The sequence below is a fragment of the Pseudorca crassidens genome, chromosome 15 (genome assembly GCF_039906515.1).
Source record: "Pseudorca crassidens isolate mPseCra1 chromosome 15, mPseCra1.hap1, whole genome shotgun sequence".
Lineage (NCBI taxonomy): Eukaryota > Metazoa > Chordata > Mammalia > Artiodactyla > Delphinidae > Pseudorca > Pseudorca crassidens.
This window is the reverse complement of record NC_090310.1, coordinates 42579029-42599636: the sequence shown is the minus strand read 5'-3', so window position 1 is coordinate 42599636 and position 20608 is coordinate 42579029. Positions and strand designations below refer to the sequence as shown.

The 20608-nt window shown below is 44.8% G+C and overlaps 1 protein-coding gene across 4 annotated transcripts in view; it reads right to left on the bottom strand.

Annotated features, from left to right (window-relative positions):
- Positions 1-20608, bottom strand: part of KIZ (kizuna centrosomal protein) — a 113724-nt gene that overhangs the window by 6754 nt on the left and 86362 nt on the right. For 2 of the 4 annotated variants that reach the window (XM_067707379.1, XM_067707381.1), the window contains 2 exons: positions 9482-9583; positions 6010-6106 (listed from right to left, as the gene is read on the bottom strand). In XM_067707379.1, coding sequence (XP_067563480.1) covers positions 6010-6106; positions 9482-9583 — 199 coding nt within the window. The other 2 variants (XM_067707380.1, XM_067707382.1) reach the window with 2 other exon arrangements.

Genomic DNA, 20608 nt, shown 5'->3' with positions numbered 1-20608 from the left:
CAGTGATATGTGTGGAAGGAATAGATGAGCCTCACTAAGCATAGGACCTTGCCTAAAGGCACGTGATCAACATTTGATGTTAGATTATTTAATTTGCATGGTTTTACTTCTATCTGAGTTCAGATCAGGTTGTTCAAGTGTCTTCCCAGAAACATGTTTCAGAACTAAACGCATGTGTTCAACTCTGAGGAAGGTGGAAAATGCTTCCAGGTGTTTCCGATGCCATCCTCACCCCTTAGGGGAAGTATTTTTCCCTTTGGGAAATCATCTCTGCTAGTCGATGTGACACTGCAGTGCGAGGCTGATTTTTATTACACGTGACTTGTAGGGTCAATATTTCTTTCTCCAGGTCACACCTAACGTCTGAAGCTAAGTCAAGGCCAAAGGGGATGGTGTGCAATCTCGGAGTAGACAGAGCCAACTTGTTTAGCTATTATCATAAATGAGAGAGAACCCAAACCAAATGCACTTCTGAAAGCATAAGGATGCGAGAGTTCAGGTTATAAGCCACGGGGCATGGTCCCTGTGCTCTATTAGATGTGCTTGGACTCCGACTGCCTGACCTTCCCAGACAGCGTGGACGTCACACCTCCATTGTGTAAGGCAGAGGCAGCGAAGGTGAGCTGTAGAGAGCCAGTGAGTAAGTGGTTCAGGTGTTGTGGTCTCTGTCATAACTACTCTACTCTGCTGCACGAAAACAGCCACGGACAATATGTGAACTAGCGGATGTGGCTTTGTTACAAGCAAACGTCACTCAGAGACACTGCAACTTGAATTTCATATAACTTTCAGGTATCGTGCAGCATTATTCTTCTTTGGATTTTTCTCAACCATTAAAAAACATAAAACCTCTCTCAGCCTGCAGGCTTTACAGAACCAGGAAGAGGCCCAGGGCCAGGGCTGCCGAGGCCTTCATGAAGCGCTGCCACCACCTGAAGCCCGGCAGCAAGCCAGGGAGTCCACCCTCCCCGGCCTGCTCGTGGGAGACTCCTAGAATCCACGAGAGCAGAGTTTTAGTTTTTTCCCTAGAACTTTACAATTAGTCTGGAGGTCCTATTTCCAAACAAACCACTTTCAGGTAAGACACCACAGATAACTGATTAAATTAAGGCGTGAGCATGCTCTGCTGGTCTCATTCACGGGGCACCGTCTCTGCGCAGTGTCCTGGGAGGTGTGGCACCTCCCCCTCTGCACAGTGACCACCATGTGCCCACCAGTGAGATGCTCCCTGTCAACATTTTGCCACACTGGCTCCGTCACATGTCTTCTCTGTCTGTCCATCAAACTATCTCAGTTTTCGATGCTGTTTATAAATTCCCTTGCTATTGATAAGGGATTAGGACAGACAGGTAAGGGCAACTCTCATCAAAATCACTTTTGCTCTCATCCTTGCTACACATAAGAAGTTATGGTCAGCTGGGGTCTTAACAGCAGGTTTTATTCTAAGCACAGCACCTAGTGAACACCTAGGATGTGATCCTGCTGACATGGGTACTAGAGAAAGAGTCAAAATTAAGTGTCGACTATTCATTAAATTTTAAAAATTTTTTAATTTTTATTTTGTTTTTAGTTTTGGCTGTGTCAGGTCTTAGTTGCAACATGCGGGATTTTCCGTTGCAGTGTGCGAGCTCAGTAGTCGTGGCATGTGGGCTTAGCTGCCCTGCGGCATGTGGGATCTTCGTTCCCCAACCAGGGATCGAACCCACGTCCCCCGCATTGGAAGGCAGATTCTTTACCACTGGACCACCAGGGAAGTCCCTCAACTATTCATTTTATATGAACAAAAGGCTAATAATATCGCTAGAAATAGGCTACACAGTCAACATAAGTACAAAATTAGGTGGCAAGGATGTCTGCCAGGATTCAGGTTTGCTTTGTGGGGCCAGCAAGTAGAGACAAAAGTGAGGCATGGAAAACCTATGGTTCCTGGGAGACTCATCATTAAGTCACACCAGGGCTCAGGAGGCAGCGCGCTCTGTGAGGGGTGACGGAGGCTGTCGGGTGAGCACAGGGACCCAGGGAGGTGGGCCACAGGAGCTCCTCAGAGCCCCGGGATGTTCTAAGGTTAGTAATACAGACTCTCAACCTCATGGTCAGTAACATATTTTTGAAAGAAAAAAATATCTACAGCCCATTAACAAACATACCCAACTTTTGTGGCTCTGAGGCCACGTCCATCAAGTTTGGCAATGAGCTTTTGAGGGTCCTATGAAGAACATGACCTATGGTGTCGGGGGCGATGAGGAAGGGCCCCAGAGGGAAGAGCCCTTGCAGTTCTAGAGTCTTATCATAAGCCTGAAAAGAATAACTAACTTATGAGAAGATGTGGTCTCTACACTCTGAATTCTGTAAGTTTAATGATTTTGACTAAGCTAAAATCAGTATTAAAATGTCTCACACAGCATCTTCAGCTAGAATTTTCCTCAAAAAAGAGGTGTTTCTGAAAAGCACAAGGCAAAAAAAAAAAAAAAATTCGGAAAGAAAATAAAAAATCCCAATCAGTGTGCCAACAAATCCCTGTAAATCCTCAATTTTAAGTGTTAAGAGGCAGACCGGTCTGAGACAGCTTTAATTTGACAAAGTGTGAGTGCCCTCTGATGGTCAACCAGGGGCCCTGCAGCAGATGCCATTTTTTAGGGGTCAACTTCTTTACTCCTTCCCTTCAGCCAATCAAGCAAAGACTGTTCTTTCGTGCTGTGTTGAAAAAAATAAAGTAGGCGGGCTTATGACAAGAAACGTGGAATGTTTAGGAAGCTGCTACTTTGGTAGAATTTATGGAGAATGTAGCTTTGCTAAACCAGAGGCAGAGACCGGGGCTTTTATACCAGAACATAAAGGACTTCCAGAAAAACCTCACTTTTATTTCTCTGGACTACTCGTTCCTTGTGATCACCTTATCATCCCAGGGGAAGCGGCACAGGATCAGGCAAGAAGAGACAGGACGGCGGCACCAGAGCAGCAGCTGCCGCCTGGTGCCCTCCGCTGGCCACTTCCATGGCTGCAGGGCTGGCACCAAATGCCACCAGCGGCCCTGCCAGGGTGCGGTAGCTGGGTGACTTCTGCTACCTTTTCCCCAGGCAATTATGTTGCAAACACACATCTTTTTCTTTCGGTAAAACGTTATCTCAATCCAAGCAGTAAACCGCAGTTACATGGCAGGCGGTTAAAATACGCTCTCTGTTGACTAAATGGATCCGGGAGAGTGAAAACAGCTTCCTGGGGAAGGTGGGGCGAGACAGTGTTTGCGGAGGAGAGGAAGCTCTGGCATGCACCTCTCAACAAAAGGGAACAAGTGGTCTTTACTCAGAGAACAGCTTCCTATTAGGACTCACTCCTTCGTACATTATGCCTTTCATCCCTACTCAACCACAAAATGATTTTGCTGAGGCAAATACAATGGTAGAAAAAGATTTACACTGAAAGAATCTTTAATAATAAACTGTTGCCGATCTGCCTACTTGCCCGTGGTTTATAATACAATAAACATCGGATTCTATTACGGCTCATGCACTGAAGCCGCTACTCTGGAAAACGGAATATGAAAGCACGGGGACCCCACCACCATCACAATGAAATGAGCATGGATAAATGTGCTAAGAGTATCTCTTTGCATCTTTTATAGCTTGTGTGTATTAATCTGTAACGCTTATTAAGAAAGTCATTGCTATGCAAAGCAGCACCCAATCCCTTTCTCTGGCTTTTCAACAGAGTGCACTGTTTAGCCAATAGGACGGACCCTCTGGTCCTCATTCTGCATTCATCACAGGCAACATTTGCACAATGTATCTCTCAAAGGCGGCTGAAAGGAAGGCCTTAATACTCATGTAAACAACTGCAAACCAATTACTTAATGAATCAGGCCCACACATAATGAGGTGCAGACAAAGAGCTATAAATGCATTTTTGCGCCCAAGCCGCTGCTTTAAAGTAAAATCCCTCAGCTGTAGTTTGGGCTTAACTAGCACATCATAATTATTGTCTCTAGGACATCAGAGGAAGCCATTTTTTTTTTTTAAGGTCCAGCAGGGTCTTTTTTTTTTTTTTTTTTTTGAGGTTGCTCATCAGCTCACTGACAAAATAGAGCAAAGAAGAATTTTTAAAAGTGCTACAGCAGCACTGCACCGTTACGTTTATTCTCAAGTACTGGGTTTCGAGACCACTTGTAAAAGCAATAAAGCACGAGGAGTGACTGCAGTAAGTGGGATCCTTAAATGTAAGCCTCTAAGAAATTTCAGTGAATCCAGGCACAAACAGCGAGCCCGGGGCTCTCAAAAGCCTAAGGCGGCGTATGAACACCAAACCCAGCACAAGAACCAACCATGGCGAACAGCGCGCCAAACCCACACACTCCATGCCCAGAACTTTCATCTCTGGATTATTATCAACTGTCAAGAACCCAAGGGTCCCCTGAAGGCCTCTTTTTTTTTTCCGGAAAGGGGATGATGTGATTACTTATAATTTAGGAAATTAATTTCATGCAGAAACAACAGTAATAACAAAAGGCTCCTGCCTAAAACTGAAAGGGAAAGGAGTTTGATTTTATAATGAAATATAGATGCAAGATGTGAAACGTCAAATGATCAGACTGAGAAAATGTTCTACAGAATCCAACTGCTTTCTAAATGTGTTTAAACATTACTCCAAGAATACACACACACACACACACACACACACACACACACACATATAAAAGGTTAAGAAGAATTGGCTTTTTTACTGCCTCTAAAATATAAAGAAAATAAACACTTCTAACAATCTTGAAAACCTAAAGGGATGTATTATTAAGCCAAATGGTGACATTAAACCCTAAAAACTACCTGTAGAATTTATTACCTTTTAAAATTTCTTTCAGGAGACCTAGAACTTGAATTTATAATATAATCATAAAAATATAATACTTTAATATTCTTCCTGTCCCATAATTCATTATCTCTCACTTCCTTCAAAAACAGAGATGAAAGATATTAAAGATAATAATTTCTAAAAATTAAATGAGTGGATTCCCTAAAATTGAACACACCAGGTTTCTAAAAGAACTTAATATCAGAAAACCAATCTCATTTAAATATATCCAGGTCCTAAAAATACTGTAGTGTTTTTCAAAATAGAAATGAAAATGAGATTTTTTTTCACTGTAAAAATACCACATTTCTGAACAAATAATTTTATCTTACAGGACATTACAAACGTAAAGTTCCTGTTTTAAAATTTCATCAGGGCGAGCAGTTAATTCGAATGTAACACAATCATCTACAGGACATCTTTTGAGGGGAAATGTTATTACAAAAGGCAAACTTGTGTTGTTTTAAATGCTATTTAGCCCAAAGCGGAAAGGTAGGTATGTATCAGACAATTGCTTCTACTCCCATCCACAAATTCTTCCGAAGTGACTCAGTGCCATTGCACGATTAGTATTTTATGTTGATGACAAATCTAGCACACGACTCACTTATCACTGCTCCAAAAACTTACAAGGAGTGCTACAGTTTAACAAATGTGAAAAGATAAATTTTCACATTTGAAAATAAGCAAGAAGGTATCAGAAAGGGAAAGAATAGTCCAGCCCAAATACTTGGTAAAAAAGAGGAATACAAAAACAAATATCCAGCAATTGCTTGTATATATCTCTGTGGTCTCAGAAAGAAGAAACAGGCCACTTTATTTCTTTTAAGGCCTGGCTCTTTCTCTCTGCCCTCTCCGACACCCTCCATTGTGTGGTTTCTAAGCAGCCCTACTGCGAGCAGCTGTAGACGCTAATTTGTGGTTCACTGAGGTGTCAATTGAGTCTTAAACCAAGGAAACAACAGCTGCAAAACAATACTTGGCTCTGGTGCAAATATTTTCAAAGGTAGACTAAAGTTTCCACTGTCATTTCAGATAAACAAAAACCTAAACCATAACCTTCCATCGAGTCACAGAGCAAAATCATCTGCAGCCAGCGTTTAATTCCCTGAGGAGTGACATTTCCCGTCTTGCTGCCGCTATTCAGAAAGGCTTGCACGACTTTACCTTGACAAAGGACTGCCTTCGCTAGACGAAAAACTCGCTTCTGAAGAGATCTTGTGAGTTGTCTTTGTCTCGAATGTACCGCTGCCAATATTCAAACCTGTGACAAGCACAAGCATGGAGAGTGAGCGTGGCCATCGCAGTGAATGCAGAAGCGGCCTCACGATAACTTGTAAAACAAACATCAACAGAGGAAGAGCTGTTCACAGAAAGTGAGGGGCTTCTGAGGCAGGGAATGACACAGAAAGGAAGGGTGCGGCTTCCCGTGATAGTTACACAGAGTACGTAAAAAGTAAAATCATTCAAAGAGCACCATTTTAAATGGCCATGATGTGTGTGTGAGCACATGGGTCTCCACCGTGGCACTAAGCTCTGGATAATTCGAGTTGTTGTAACACGGGGGCAGCGCTGGCTCACCGAGCTAACAGGAACTGGGAACCAGTCTCAGAAGCAACTGACACCTCTGGATGACATTACCGCCCACCCGCCTTTAAGCCCCTCTGCCAAATCCTCTCTTTTTCCCTCTCACGGAGAAGAATGAACGTCCACTGAAAACCATCGAGGCTACTCCTTAACCAGCCTGAAAGGGCTGATGGGGAAGATGCACAGTCCACCCCCTTTCCCTGGAGCCTGGGGAACCAGACCACCCCACAGTGCTCCCAGCTTGCAGGGCGATCCCTGACCTCTGCCTCCTGGGCGTCCTCACCTTGGACGTTTCTGCTACAAGTCTGATTCTTAACTGGCAGTCAAACTAGATCGCGGATAGAGGGTGCATAAGCATCGCCTCGAAAGGCATCTACTGCATTCCTAACCTGTAACCTGCGTGCCTGCTCATAACCTCTGAAGCAAAGTGGTTCTCTTAACAATGTGTCCATGTTCGGCCCCTAGAGGGTCTGTACCCGCTTAAGGGGACCAGGTCTTTTCAGACATGAAAACGAAGTGGCTTCCTTAGAGACAGGTGTGGAGACAAGAGATCTGGCACCTGACACAGGAGATGAGCCATGTGCCTCCTCATCCATAGTTATATCTGGGGTGGCTCTGCGTTCACTGTGTGACAGCGTGTGACGTTCCACACCGGGCATGTGGCCCTCCCACCCACCGCCTGCTTCTCTTGGGAGCTCAGAGAAGTCCCTAGGGTCAGGGTGAGGGCGAGAATGGAAACGTGATGCGTGACTGAATGCACAATAAACTCCAGAGCCAGCATCTAACTCCAATGCCAGCCAACACTACCAGGAGCACTTCGAGGATCCCAATGTCTTACAAAGCACATGGTATGATTTTGAGTGTGGACGATGGGAACCAAATCGAGGGGTGCTTGGCTGTACAACCTGTGTTGTGTGGATCACGTCATATGAACAAACTTGTATGTTAATCATTAGCATATTTTTTTATTTTTTATGGTACGTGGGCCTCTCACTGTTGTGGCCTCTCCCGTTGCGGAGCACAGGCTCCGGACGCGCAGGCGTAGCGGCCGTGGCTCACGGGCCCAGCCGCTCCGCGGCATGTGGGATCTTCCCAGACCGGGGCACGAACCTGTGTCCCCTGCATCAGCAGGCGGACTCTCAACCACTGTGCCACCAGGGAAGCCCAATCATTAGCATATTAATAGTACTATAATTTTTGATGCTCATCCAAGGGACTACAACTTATGTCAAATTTATTCATTGTTTGAGCCTGTCCTATTAGCCATTCAAAATATACTTACCAAAATCACATCTGTAGAGTCACCTTCCAAACCATGTATGCTTGCTAATGGGTTGTAGTGCTCCAAAAGAGGCATTACTCTCTTGGGTAATTTGTAAAATGAGGGGGTTGGATAAATAGTTTCTGAGATCCCTCTGGATTCTGGTTCTGTGATTCAAATGTGAAGAAAGTGATGAAAAGCAAACAGTGAATAGGGCTGTATCTTTCTACAGTGATGCAGACCTCCATCGGGGCAGAAGCCTGTTTATACCTCAACAAACTACAATGTCTCATGTTTGCGGAGTTCAAATCACCACCACCAACAACATGGCCAGCCCTCCCCGGGGGCTTTTCTCTACAAGGCACTGTGTTGGGCATTTAACCTGCACTGGCTCACTGAATCCTCACAACAATCCAAATAACTGAATTTTGCAGTAACTAATTCTAACACTAATATTTCTAGGAAATAGCTTTCCAAAGACAGACAGCTAAGTCTGATGTACCATAAATATCTCCCTCAAAAAAATGTCTGTCTGATGAAGACATCTTTGAGACAATTGAGAAATCTGAATACGGACTGGGAATTATGTGATATTAAGAAATCATTCTGATAGATGAAATTCATTCTAATAGGAGAAATTCATTCTGATAGGTAAAATCCCAGCATGGTGATTTATATAAAAATTAGAGCGGGGACTTCCCTGGTGGCACAGTGGTTAAGAATCCTCCTGCCAACGCAGGGGACATGGGTTCGAGCCCTGGTCCGGGAAGATCCTACATGCCGCAGAGCAACTAAGCACGTGCGCCACAACTACTGAGCCTGCGAGCCAAAACTACTGAAGCCCACGCTCCTAGAGACCATGCTCCGCAACAAAGAGAAGCCACTGCGATGAGAAGCCCGCACACTGCAATGAAGAGTAGCCCCTGCTCGCCGCAACCAGAGAAAGTCCGCGTGCAGCAACAAAGACCCAACACAGCCAAAAATAAATTAATCAATAATAATTTAAAAAAAAATTAGAGGGATTTCCCTGACAGTCCAGTGGTTAGGACTCGGTGCTTTCACTGCTGTGGGCCTGGGTTTGATCCCTGTTTGGGGAACTAAGATCCCACAAGCTATGCAGGACAGCCCCCCCAAAAAAAGAAAAAAAAAAAGCAAGTCGTTAAAGTATACTTCCTTCTGTTATTAATCCGTTTACTTTCACAAAGGGAGTTGAGGTGACTTACACCAAAAAAAAAAAAAAAAAAGGAAAAAAGTGTGATAAAGTAAAAACAACTGAAAAATAATAAAAATACGATAATAACGTATAAGAAAACTAAGAAGATTACAATTGAAACAAAAATCCTAAATTGAAGGAACTACATTTAAGCTTAAAATTGAGCTCTTACTGGGATTTACAGTCTTTTCATTTGAAGAACCCCAAATCCCCCATCATTCAGGCAAGGGAGGTAGCCCAGATGACACTCCCCACTACTGATTAACAAACTGGGAAAAGGTGGGAAGGGAAAGAATTTGGGGTGTCTGTGGTGCTTAGCGACAAGGTACCATTGTGACACGTCAGGCAGAACCCAAGGGCCTGTAAGGCCATCGCCAGCACACACCCTGGAGGGAAGCTTCTTCCAAACTCCTGTTCATTAAGGACTCGAAAAGTACTGGCTCTTTCTGAGATGGTGACAACTTGTTACAAAGCAAACTCCAGAAACCTCCGACAGGAACGCATCATAACACTTCCCTGTACACAGCCCTGGCCGTAGCCCTGGGTCTCCCAGATGCTGGCTTATCCGCCCTGCTTACCTGACAGTGATGCAGAGGCCTCGGCCTTCTGGAATCCGTCTTCAGCTTGGTGTGCACTGTCCTGAAGGGTAGACTGTTTCAGCATCTGGTAGGCTTTCGTTTCTATATACGAGAAAAAGTCCCAGGTAACAAGATACCCACAGGCAAAAGAATGAAGTTGGGCCCTTACCTTACATCATACACAAAAATCAACTCAGAAAGGATTAAAGACTTAAATATAAGACCTAAAACTATTAAGTTCCTAGCAGAAAACGCAGGAGAAAAGCTTTAGGATATCAGATTTGGCAGTGATTTCTTGGATACAACACCAAAAGCACACTTAACAAAATAAAGACAAACAGGACTACAGCAAACTTAAAAACTTTTATGTGTCAAAGGAAACAATCGACAGAGCACTTAGCCCTGCTCTAAGTTAAAGTGGGGAAGACTGTTGGGAAGAATACTAAATAAGTGTCCCGTGAAGGACCTGAGTGACACAAGCTTCCCCACTGCCTCAGGTCTCAAGGACTCCTGGGTGAAGCGGAGGATGCAGAGTTAGAAGAGTTTTAGCAGAGACACAGCAAAACAGCATCCATGGCCACACTCTCAACATGGCCACTAACTAAAGGATTCCCCTGTCAGCTCCAGGGGCTGGCCATCGGCTGCATTCCTGTGCTTGCTGGTTCAGTTTAAGAACTAAACTACAAGGCCCGTTATTACTGGTTAAAACTACCATCATGCTGAAGGAGAAAAATATAACTTACCTTGCCCTACTGAGAATCAGTCAAGATAAAAAATAAGTATTTAAAATGAGCATCATATTTTTGAGTAGTAAATGCTATGTAATTAAAATATGCACAGATCAGGGACTCTTAACTCTGAAAATAATAAATCCTAAAGCAACATTTTTTAACATTGCTGGATTGTGAAATCAATGTCCACTGGAACTAGCATTGATAGTTTGAAAACTTTAATAAAGAAAACACCAGATGCAGTACACGCACAAAGGGAAAGTATTGTTTTGTGTAACATCTGTGTGTGTGTGGGGAAGTGGCCTGGGATAGAAAGTGTTTCTTGCTGTAGGTTAATCCCAGTGTCCCAGGGTGGCTCGATAGGAGTGCATCATAACACTCCCCGATTAATCCTAACAACCTTATCACCTCAGATTCACTGTCAGGTAATCTGTTGAGGGGGTAAGGTATTAATAAAATCAAAGGTGGAGTGTCTGAATTCTAAAAAAGTAAAGAATCACTGTAAGACAGATGAAAATGCTGTTTTGTTTTTATTTTAGAAAGATCAGCCAAAAAGACTTTCAGCTTTTAGGATACAAGTCCAGATTTTAATGACCATGTGCTATTTCTGCATTCAGTGAAACTTATTTGGTCAAGGAAAAGATAGCAAAAGATAGAAAGAAATTTTTTAAAAGAGAAATGAAGGAAGGAAGCAGGGAAAGAGGGGAGAGAAAGAGAGAAAGGAGAGCTGCTTCTTGATGAACAAAGGCTCCTGGTGGCTGGAAGCTGGAGCTGGGCTCTGCTGTCTACCATCTGAAGGGAAATCATTTGACTCCAGTAAGCCAGCTCTCAGGCTTCTCAGAAACCAAGAAAACATGTGCTATTTATTTTCAGGAGAGGATTTTTGTGCAAAATATCAGGTTAGTAGCTGTGAGGTGATTTCAGATTGGGGGTGGGGGATTAAGTATTCTGTCCAAATACAAGAAGGAATGTATCTCATCTCTGGTGTGAGCCTGGAAGGGAGGACCGGGCAGTGAGTCACCCCAGCCCAGGGGCCATCCTAGCGCTCGGAAATCAGCTCCACATGTGTCCCACACTGGGGCCTGCCTGTCCTTCTCGAAGGACTCGGACTCTCTCACTGGGCTGCCCGTCCAGGCTGCCTCAGTCTGCTTTCAACGGTACAACAGTTTGGAGGGAGAAAGCTCATCTCTCCCGCCCATGCAGCCAGAGCCCACCCACTTCCCACGCCCGGCTCCTCACGGGCACTTGATCCTTAAACCTCCTGTGGTCCTTCTCCAAGCAGAGTCACTGGCGGCCGTCCGGACAGTTTTTATGTGGGCTGTGGCCGCCCTGACCCGAGTAATCAAGGGTTGGCACGATCCAGCTGAGGACCGCTGGGCACATCGCCTTCCCCCACCTCCAATGCATGCTTCCTCTAATGGCTTCAGCGCAGAGTGAGGTTTAAAAGGTGAAAGGATTACGTGCACTCCCTTGGAGGAACAAACACTGAGGCAGGACCAGCGACCCCAAAGCAGCCGGAGGGGTTGGAGCAGACGCTCAGGACTGGAGTCATTCTCCCACGGCACTGGATACCCTTATTCACTGTTACTTTAGTCAGAAGAGCTGCACAAAACAGCAGACGAAGAACTGAGAGATGACCCAGAAAGGAAAAACAAAATCAAGGTTTGGTTAAAAAAATGATCAGGAGAGGTTACAGGCTACACAGCCTGTGTAGAAACAAGGGAAGAGGGGTTCAAGTACACAGATTCTGCAGCAGAGAGGACAGGGCAGGACTGTCAGTGCAGACACTCTCTGGGGCCCAACAGGACCACACACGTGACTCTGGCCAGATGGGAGCGGTAGGAGGGGTGGGAGAGCTCATGCCCTGTCCGGAGGGGACAGCTGTTCTGTGGCCACGGCCGACTGCTGCCAGCCGGGAAAGTGGGCCTAGTCTTGCCAGATTTCTGGCTTAAAAAAAAATTAAAACACTGCACAGGCCACACAGAACATACTTGCAACCTTGAAACTAGAGAGCGGTAAGCAATTTTTTCTGTGTTCACTGAATGTGGCACAAGAACACTCAAGAGAAAAACTTCAGCCAAGGGATACAAGCTAGATGTTAAGGATTGCTTTCTCCGCTAAAAGAGCTGACATAGCCCGGGACACAGGATCAAGGAGGCTGCTACAGCTGTCTGGAGATTGCTAGGGTGCTGTCTGTATCAAACGGACCAGATTCCAGAATTTTTGGAAGCAAGAGTATACTTTTTGCTCAAACAATTCAGACATTCTCCTGGAACAGCCTAGAAGACTTGGCCAGGACACCAACGGCATAAAGCAAAGCCACAGAGTTGAAGTCTGTGGCACTTCAGGCCCAGGCTTTTCTGGAAGGAAGAAGGGCAGTGAGGAATCAAGTGGCTGAAAGCCGCATGGCGTAGCCCTGCAAATTCAGTTGTTAAATGAATGAGTGAATAGACAGGGGAGCGAAAGAAACAAAGCTGGAGGTTCCAGTTGGCCTGCTGTAAACAAGGTCGGGACGAGGGTAATATCTCAATATTTCCAAGGTGAAAAGACCTGAGTCTTAACTGCAGGGACACCATAAGTCTGCAAATTTGAGGACTGGGTGGCCCCTTAAGGCTTCACTTTGTAGCCTGTGACTCAGAACTCCAGAGAAATACTTCCTCCCGTTAGTAATGTCAAACCCTGAGAAAAAAACTGAGTAGTGCAAACAATTAGATAAAACAAGCATTTCTAAGAATACAATGATTTTCAACTAGATGCTCTGGCGCACACAGAAGTAGTGTACACGCAGGCGCAAGTTTCCAGCTCTGGGCTGCTCAGTCAGGCTTCCATTACACATTCAAAGCTGCGTCAAGACTGAGTTTCAAAAGTAGAAACTACTGCGGCTGAAAATACAAAATAAGGCAAGGGGTCCAGGGGTGAAAATCTACCCTTAGCTATCAATTCCAGACTGACGACACAACAAGAGAAATATATTTTTCCTTACTCTGTTACACAAGCTGGCTGAACCCCATCGCCTATCTTCCTGCCAAGTGGTGATGGATCACCGAGACTTTTTTTTTCTTTTTGATACGCATTTTGTCTAGAAAATGGGAACAGAGAAAGAAAATGAAAATGTGCTGAATAAAGGGAGGCAGGAGAGCGATGATGCTGAGGAGAGAAAGAAAAAGCCTCAACTTCTTATCTTTCATTCTCTTTTATATGCAAATGTACACCTGCTAAAATACTTCTAAATCTACCAAATAAAAAGAAAAAGAAAATATCTGGCGAACAAGTGCTTTTAACAACCCATTACAAGAGCCAGATAAACACGTGTTTCCCCAGCCTCTGAGGGGTGTCTCCGTCTCCAAGGCAGAGGCTCGGCCTGGCTGGCCTGGCTTTCGCAGAAATCCCTGGTGAAGAAAAGAAGAGAGGGAATAACAAAAGGAGATGCAAACAATGCCATACTACAGCTAGAAAAGCAACCCTGAACCGACAAAGAACTGGGCATCCCTGAGTCAGGAAGGATAACTGATTCCTGTAGGAAGCATGCAGAAATTCTAAACTTAAATTCGAAAAATAGTTTCTGCCCACGAGTTTCCCAGGGCTAACGCTTTTCATGTATTTCTGCACCCATGCCAATTTTTCATTCACACTGCACTAGATGTGTTGCTGACGGAGCAAACCCAGTTGTCTTTGCAAAATAAAACAAAAATTGTGGGATGTAACTCTAAAATTAATTCTAAAGGTAAATACTATTACTTAAAACCCAGAAATCACTTGTCTAGCAATCTACTCAAATTAAAACAAGAAACTATTAGGCTAAGGGTGCTTTCACAATTCTGAAAATACAGAAAACTCATCTATGTTTAGGAATTAAAAAAAAAAAAAAAAACCACACGGGACTTCCCTGGTGGCGCAGTGGTTAAGAATCCACCTGCCAATATAGGGGACACGGGTTTGATCCCTGGTCTGGGAAGATCCCACACGCTGCAGAGCAACTAAGCCCGTGCGCCACAGCTACTGAGCCCGTGAGCCACAACTACTGAGCCTGTGTGCCACAACTACTGAAGCCCATGCGCCTAGAGCCCGTGCTCCACAACACGAGAAGCCACCGCAATGAGAAGCCTGCGCACCGCAACTAGAGAAAGCCTGCGCGCAGCAACGAAGACCCAACGCAGCCAAAAATAAATAAATTTAAAAAAAAAAAGAGCCACACGTCTAGGTGAACGTGAGAGGCACACAGGCTGGCTCTATAACCGGAATTACTTTCATATCTAGACTTTCCGCGGTAACCATGACTCTACCAGCAATCCTGGGCCTGGGAGCCTCTTGTCCAGGTTTCCTCCGTCCTCACACAGGGAGGGCAGATGCACGGAGAAGGGAAATGCTCCCCGTTCAGATGAGCTGCCTGGAGGTGCTTCAGGAAATAGATGTTTCCATCACATTCTGAATTTCTATGGGGCGATTCAACAATTACACCTGAAAGTAAGTGCCAGGCTTGTAACTGACCTTTAATGAACGTTCAAAAACTGAACTGAAACAGTTTTGCTGATACTACTTCACATGAAAATTCATAACCATGTAACACTGCTCAGCCATGGGAGGTGAAATTTCAACTCTCAAGGTCATGGAATCTTTAACTTTTGAGTAATTTTGATCAGGAAGCTGTATCTTAATGGCATAATTAAATAGTCTTTAAAAGCAACTTTCTAGCAATTTGTACTCAATGATTTATAAACTGAGAAGATTCGGAAATAAAGACAGTAATATTCTCATCATCATCATCATCATCATCATTTATAGTAGGGCCAGGAACAATCACTGTACATAATGAATCAGAAGCCGGCAGTGTGAAATATGAAGAAATCCCTCCCCACCCCCTGTACCGGGTTGACTAGTGTTTCCCCCAAATTCACGACCATCCAGAACCTCAGCATGTGACCCTATCTGTAAACAGGATCTTTGCAGATGTAATTAGCTAAGGATCTCAAGATGAACTCATCCTGGATTTACACTGGGCTCTAAATCCAATGACTGCTGTCCTGCTGGGAAGAGGACACAGAGACACAGGCGGCGGCGATGTGAGGACGAAGGCAGAGACTGGAGTCATGCTGCCACAAACCAGGAGCCACCAGAGGCTGCCACAGGCCAGGAAGGATGCTCCTGGGAGCCTTCAGAGGGCCCTGCTGCCACTTTGATTTTGGACTTCTAGCACCCACAACTGTGAGAGAAAACATTTCTGTGGTTCTAAGCTCGTGGCACAGCAGCCCTAGGGAAATCATACCCTCCCTGACCCAACTGTACTGAAATATCTAAAGTCCAACCTCTCCCCTCTCTCCACTCAAGTCTCTTGCATAAAATAAGGGTGTTTCACACTATGACCTACAAGGGCTCTTTCGGCTTTGAGATCCCCTGCTCCATGGTTCTCAAACCCGGGGAGTCACCTGGTGTGTTACACAAGACTGATGCCTGGGGCTCAGGCCTGGAGGTTCTGGGGCACCCGGTCCAGGGTGTGGCTGGGGTGTGGGTCTGTTTTAAAGCTTCACACGGGATTCTGCTGTGTAACCACTGAAGAGAATTTCTCAGGCACTTCTGAGTTCATTTCCTTGAAAGCACCCAATCAAGAGCTCTTCAGAAAGGCGCCTTCCATTCTTCTATGACCACGTTAAACAGGCCCCACCAGCCTGCAACGTCCTGAGTGAGGAGTTGTCTGCTGTCATGAGCAGCTGGACCCCTGCCACAGAGACGGGGCCAGGGCCAACCCAGCGGCACACAGTGCTCCCCTGGGCTCCCTTCCCCAGGCACAGCAGGTAAGGCATCCTGACCTGACTGTGCATTTCCGGGACAGAAATGGTGAGGCGCAGTCTCAGGAAAGCCTGAGGAGTAGAAGTGCTTTGTCACTGGACTCCGCAGTCCTCAGTTGTCACTGCAGTTTTCTCTCCCAGGATAAATCTAGCCACCGGTGACAATGCGGCCATCGTGTATTTCCAGCCTTTTCCCAATCTGATGCAAAACTCAAGCCATGATGTTTGGGGAAGCCCTGCCCACAGCCCCAGGAGCACCCTGCAAATCTAGGCTGACCTCCCACAGAGCTTCTAAATGGACGTACCTCAGTCTGACCTGGAATATTTCAGCTTGCCAAAGAATATCAGCGAGAAATGGCATAGTCAGGCAACCACTTTCAACACAGCTTGACCAAGAGAATTGGTGTCAAAAGAATGAGAGGCTGAATGGACATTCTTAGAGGCTTAATCCTCTTGAGATAAAAGCTGAGAGCCCTTTTCACATGGAGCTTAAGGAGATGAGTTTTGCCAGGATGGGCACGTGGGTGGGAAAGTACCGGTGGAGTGACTGATGGAAAGAGACGGTGTTCTGGCCTAAATCAACAAGCGCTTAAGGAAACTCCTTAGTACTTTCATTTTTATTCATTCGTTTGATGAAATGAGTGCCCATTGTGTGCCAGATACTGTGTCGGGGCTGGGTTTTTATGACATTTAGCATAAGCTGCATCATTTACTAAAATTAAAACTCACCAAATCCTCCTCAAAGGTAAATTTAGTATAAATACCAATAAAATTACCAATGTGGGAAATTTTACTTTGGGGGTATGAGTAGTTCAGAGGGAGACTTTCTCTCATAATCTAGACAAGTGTGGCTTCAATTCTGGCCTAAGTGCTCCAGGGAAACACTGACCTGACTGTCCTGTACCCGCTTCGTGGTCTCAGGCTCGCCTAGGGGTACAGATTCACTCCGCTTTACAAGGGCCACCCCAAGACAGTCCACACTCAGAAATCCTCAAGAGCTGCCCACCTCTCCAGGCTTTGCTCATCATCACTCTCAAAGTTGTCCTTGCAGGGCTCATCTTTCGTTAAGATACAAACCAATGTTTAACTGGTCCAGATGCCGTGATGCAGGCGCCTCTCATAAAACAAAAGAGGCTGCGTGGTGGGATGGAAGGACTTCAGGGCTTAATTCCTGAAATTTGAGTGTGATTAAAGATCTGACACATTGGCTATATGGCCCTGAACAGGGCTCTCAATCTTTCCAAGTATGCCGGACCATCTGTAGAACGATTTGCTTACCTGCAGGGCTCCTGTGAAGGTTAGAGACGATGGAGGCTTAGGAGGGCAGGGACCTAGTCTTTGGCTGTCCCTGGTATTCCCTGGATTCAGCCCAAGTAAAGGTGTAACATATATGCAAATTATATATTATTCTTAAATAAAGAAAACCACACACTCATAGATAATCACATTAATCTGTGATTTTGACCTGGATTCTTTAGTGTGAACAACCAGACTAAAGGAAGGGGTAGCCTGTGTCAACAAGCAGATCACAGGCTGTGGTTGTGTGCGTGGGTGTGTGTGCAGGAGGGTGTGTACGTAAGTCTCCGTACAGATGACAGGAACTAGTGTGAAACTCACATTCCCCATGACAGTGACTAACAAGGCCGATGCCTTCAGAGCAACAGCAAACTCTTTAAGTGGTGGGGATACGCAATAAGAAGGGAAATGAATGAGAACGTCGGCTCATTTGATCCCTTCACTACGGAATGAGAATCACAGGCTTAGCATTAGAAGCAATGTCATTGCTCCCAGAAGCAAGAACCCTTCCACGGAGCCCCTCTAGAGAGCAGGTTCCTGCCACGGTTCAAGCCCTGGCACAGAACCTCATGCCTGGAAGACACCTGACTAAAAAGGCTAGAGAGTTCTGCCATTACTGGGTGTGGATTCCTTCGCTGCAACACTAACAGGGCCCCCGAGCTACACTCTATGACTATATTCGGTAAATCTGGCAGCCCCACAAATCTTTAAGAATGGCTTTTGTGCCCTTCTCAGGTTAAAACTTTCCCAGGACCCTCATCATTCTGAAAACGGTGTAACTTCAGAACTTCTGCCCAATTTCCTGTGCCGGACACTGATTTCCCCGTGACCTCGCTCTACCATATCCCTTGGGAGATGGCTATAAGGCAGAATCACACAGAAGCACCCACCCTGAGGATGAGCACTTCCGAACGGTCCAAAGTTACTACTGTAACCTGCTGGTTGTTGATGCAGGAAGCAGCTTTAACAAGTCACTTTCAATCCTGACATCACCTGGGTTTAGTTACACTAAAGTAGCCCAGGTCAGGGGCTCAGATGGGTGAAAAAACAGAGCAGGAAGTAAAGAGCTGACAACAACGGCTGACGCCAAAGCCCAGGATCCACCACCACATCTCCTCAACTCCCAGTAGGCAGCCTCGCAAATGTTCCTTCTCTTTGGAATATTCCAGAAGGACTGTGGCCCACATAGACAGGAGAGCCTCAACAGAACTATTACAAAGGAGGAGGTGGCCTCCATTATCTTACATCAAACGATACACCTGCCTTACTTCACCAAAGGCCAAATCTCCAAATAATCATGGCAAAAGACACAAACATTTAGTAAAGAGATTTAGGTCAAGAACCTGGAGATCAAAGGAGCTGCAACGACAGACGCAACCGAGGAATACGCAGAGACCATGGAATATGCAAAGCAGAGGTGCACAAGGCCTCCGGCAGGAACTTGGCAGGACGTGCCGAAAAGGAGGGCTGTGGTGGCAGGGCGCAGAACGGCAAGGCTCCCACTAAGAAAACGCTTCGGAAAGCTTTTTTCATATCCCCCAGGTTATTTTATATGCCTACTGCTTTGGCCTATAACAGGCACAAAGCATTTTTTAAACTGCGAACTACTGATGGATCAATGACAATTTCTTTAAAAAAACCTTCATGGCAAATAGTCCGTATTACTTCTAGGTACATCACACCTCTTCCAACGTGAAGAGAAGAAAGACTTGAAACCCTGGTACTTGACTATCCCCTCTCTTAAGAAGAAATTCTGAGATATACAGAGAACAGACTGGAGATTACTGGTGGGGGGGTAGGGGGTGAGTGATACAGGTGACGGGGGTCAAAGGGTACAAACTTCCAGTTATAAAATCAGTAAGTCCTGAGGATGGAATGTACAGCACTGTGACTACAGTTAACACTGTGGTACCGCATATCTGAATGTTGCTGAGAGGGTAAACCTTAAAAGTTCTCATTACAAGAAAAACAATTGTAACTACATGTGGTGACGGAGATTAACGAGGCTGACTGCGCTGATCATCTTGTAACGTCTACAAACCGTGAACCATTACCTCGTGCACCTGACACGGATGTAACGTTACATGTCAACAGTACCTCAGTTAAAAAGTCCCATGGGAAGACTACATCTGTATTAATTTGGGGACAGTCACTGACTGATACTGAACAGATGAGGAAGAATAGGCAATGAGGTCACTTCCTGGTTCCTCCCCAACAAGCCCTTAGGATTCTAACTGAAACAAATTCAGAGGTCATTAGAGATCCTGCACTCAAAGGTAGATGCAAAAGGAAAGCATTCAAATGACTTCTTGGATATCTGCAGTTTGGGATCATCTACACTTCTATTACCTCTGCTAATAAAAAAATAAACAGGGAATTCTATCAGAGTTTTCTCAAAATGAAGAATAAAAATGCAATAAACGTATCACCAGGGAAAATGTTTAAAAGAAAAGAAAACCTCTGTATTTTGGAGTGAAATATTATCTGATGCAGAATATATACAGTAATTTCTCTACTATAAACTCCTTTTTCAAAATCAGAGTTCATTCTAGATACATGGGTTTAAAATTAATCATCAGGCCATGAATCATATTGCCATAAAGGAAACCATTCTCTTCTGCTTATAAACAACAAAACTAACACATATGCAGATGCATGCCTCAGTACCTCGGTGCAATGGTGTATTTACTTGCATAAATATTTAAAGTCAGACCTTTGAATTTATAATGAAGTAGCACACCACTTTACAAAATAAGGTACTAGTAAATTTAGATGTACGACAAATAAGAACTCTGTTCAGAATACTAATTGCTGCTATTGATATTCTAAAACTAAAATAAGTAATGACATTTAGATTTCACCTAAACAAACCTAACATATGTGCAGAAATCTTAACAGATCTTAATGAAACTTTACTGCTAAAATTTTTAACTGATCAGATGGGCTTTGTAACTGAGGCACAAGCAAGCTTCTTGTCCAGCACTGTTTTTTTCCCTGCTCTTATTACAGTATAATGATACATTCAATTATTACAGGAAAGAAAAGAGGGAAATCAGAAACATCTGTAGTTGGCCATATAATGACTGGTGTTCCCCATGGGGGCTGACCTTTTCACACAGACGCAGGTGCTGAAAGGCTCATGGGGGGGTGGGACACTCACACGTGTAAACATGTAACAATTTTGAAGGACTCAGCAGACAGGGTTATTTTCTACCTTCCTTTATGTTAACCTAAGCTCACACCTCATGCTCTCAGGATTGATCCCTTGCTACAGCACGTGGTAGTGGAATGCACTTGCTCTTCAGAGTCCACAACCA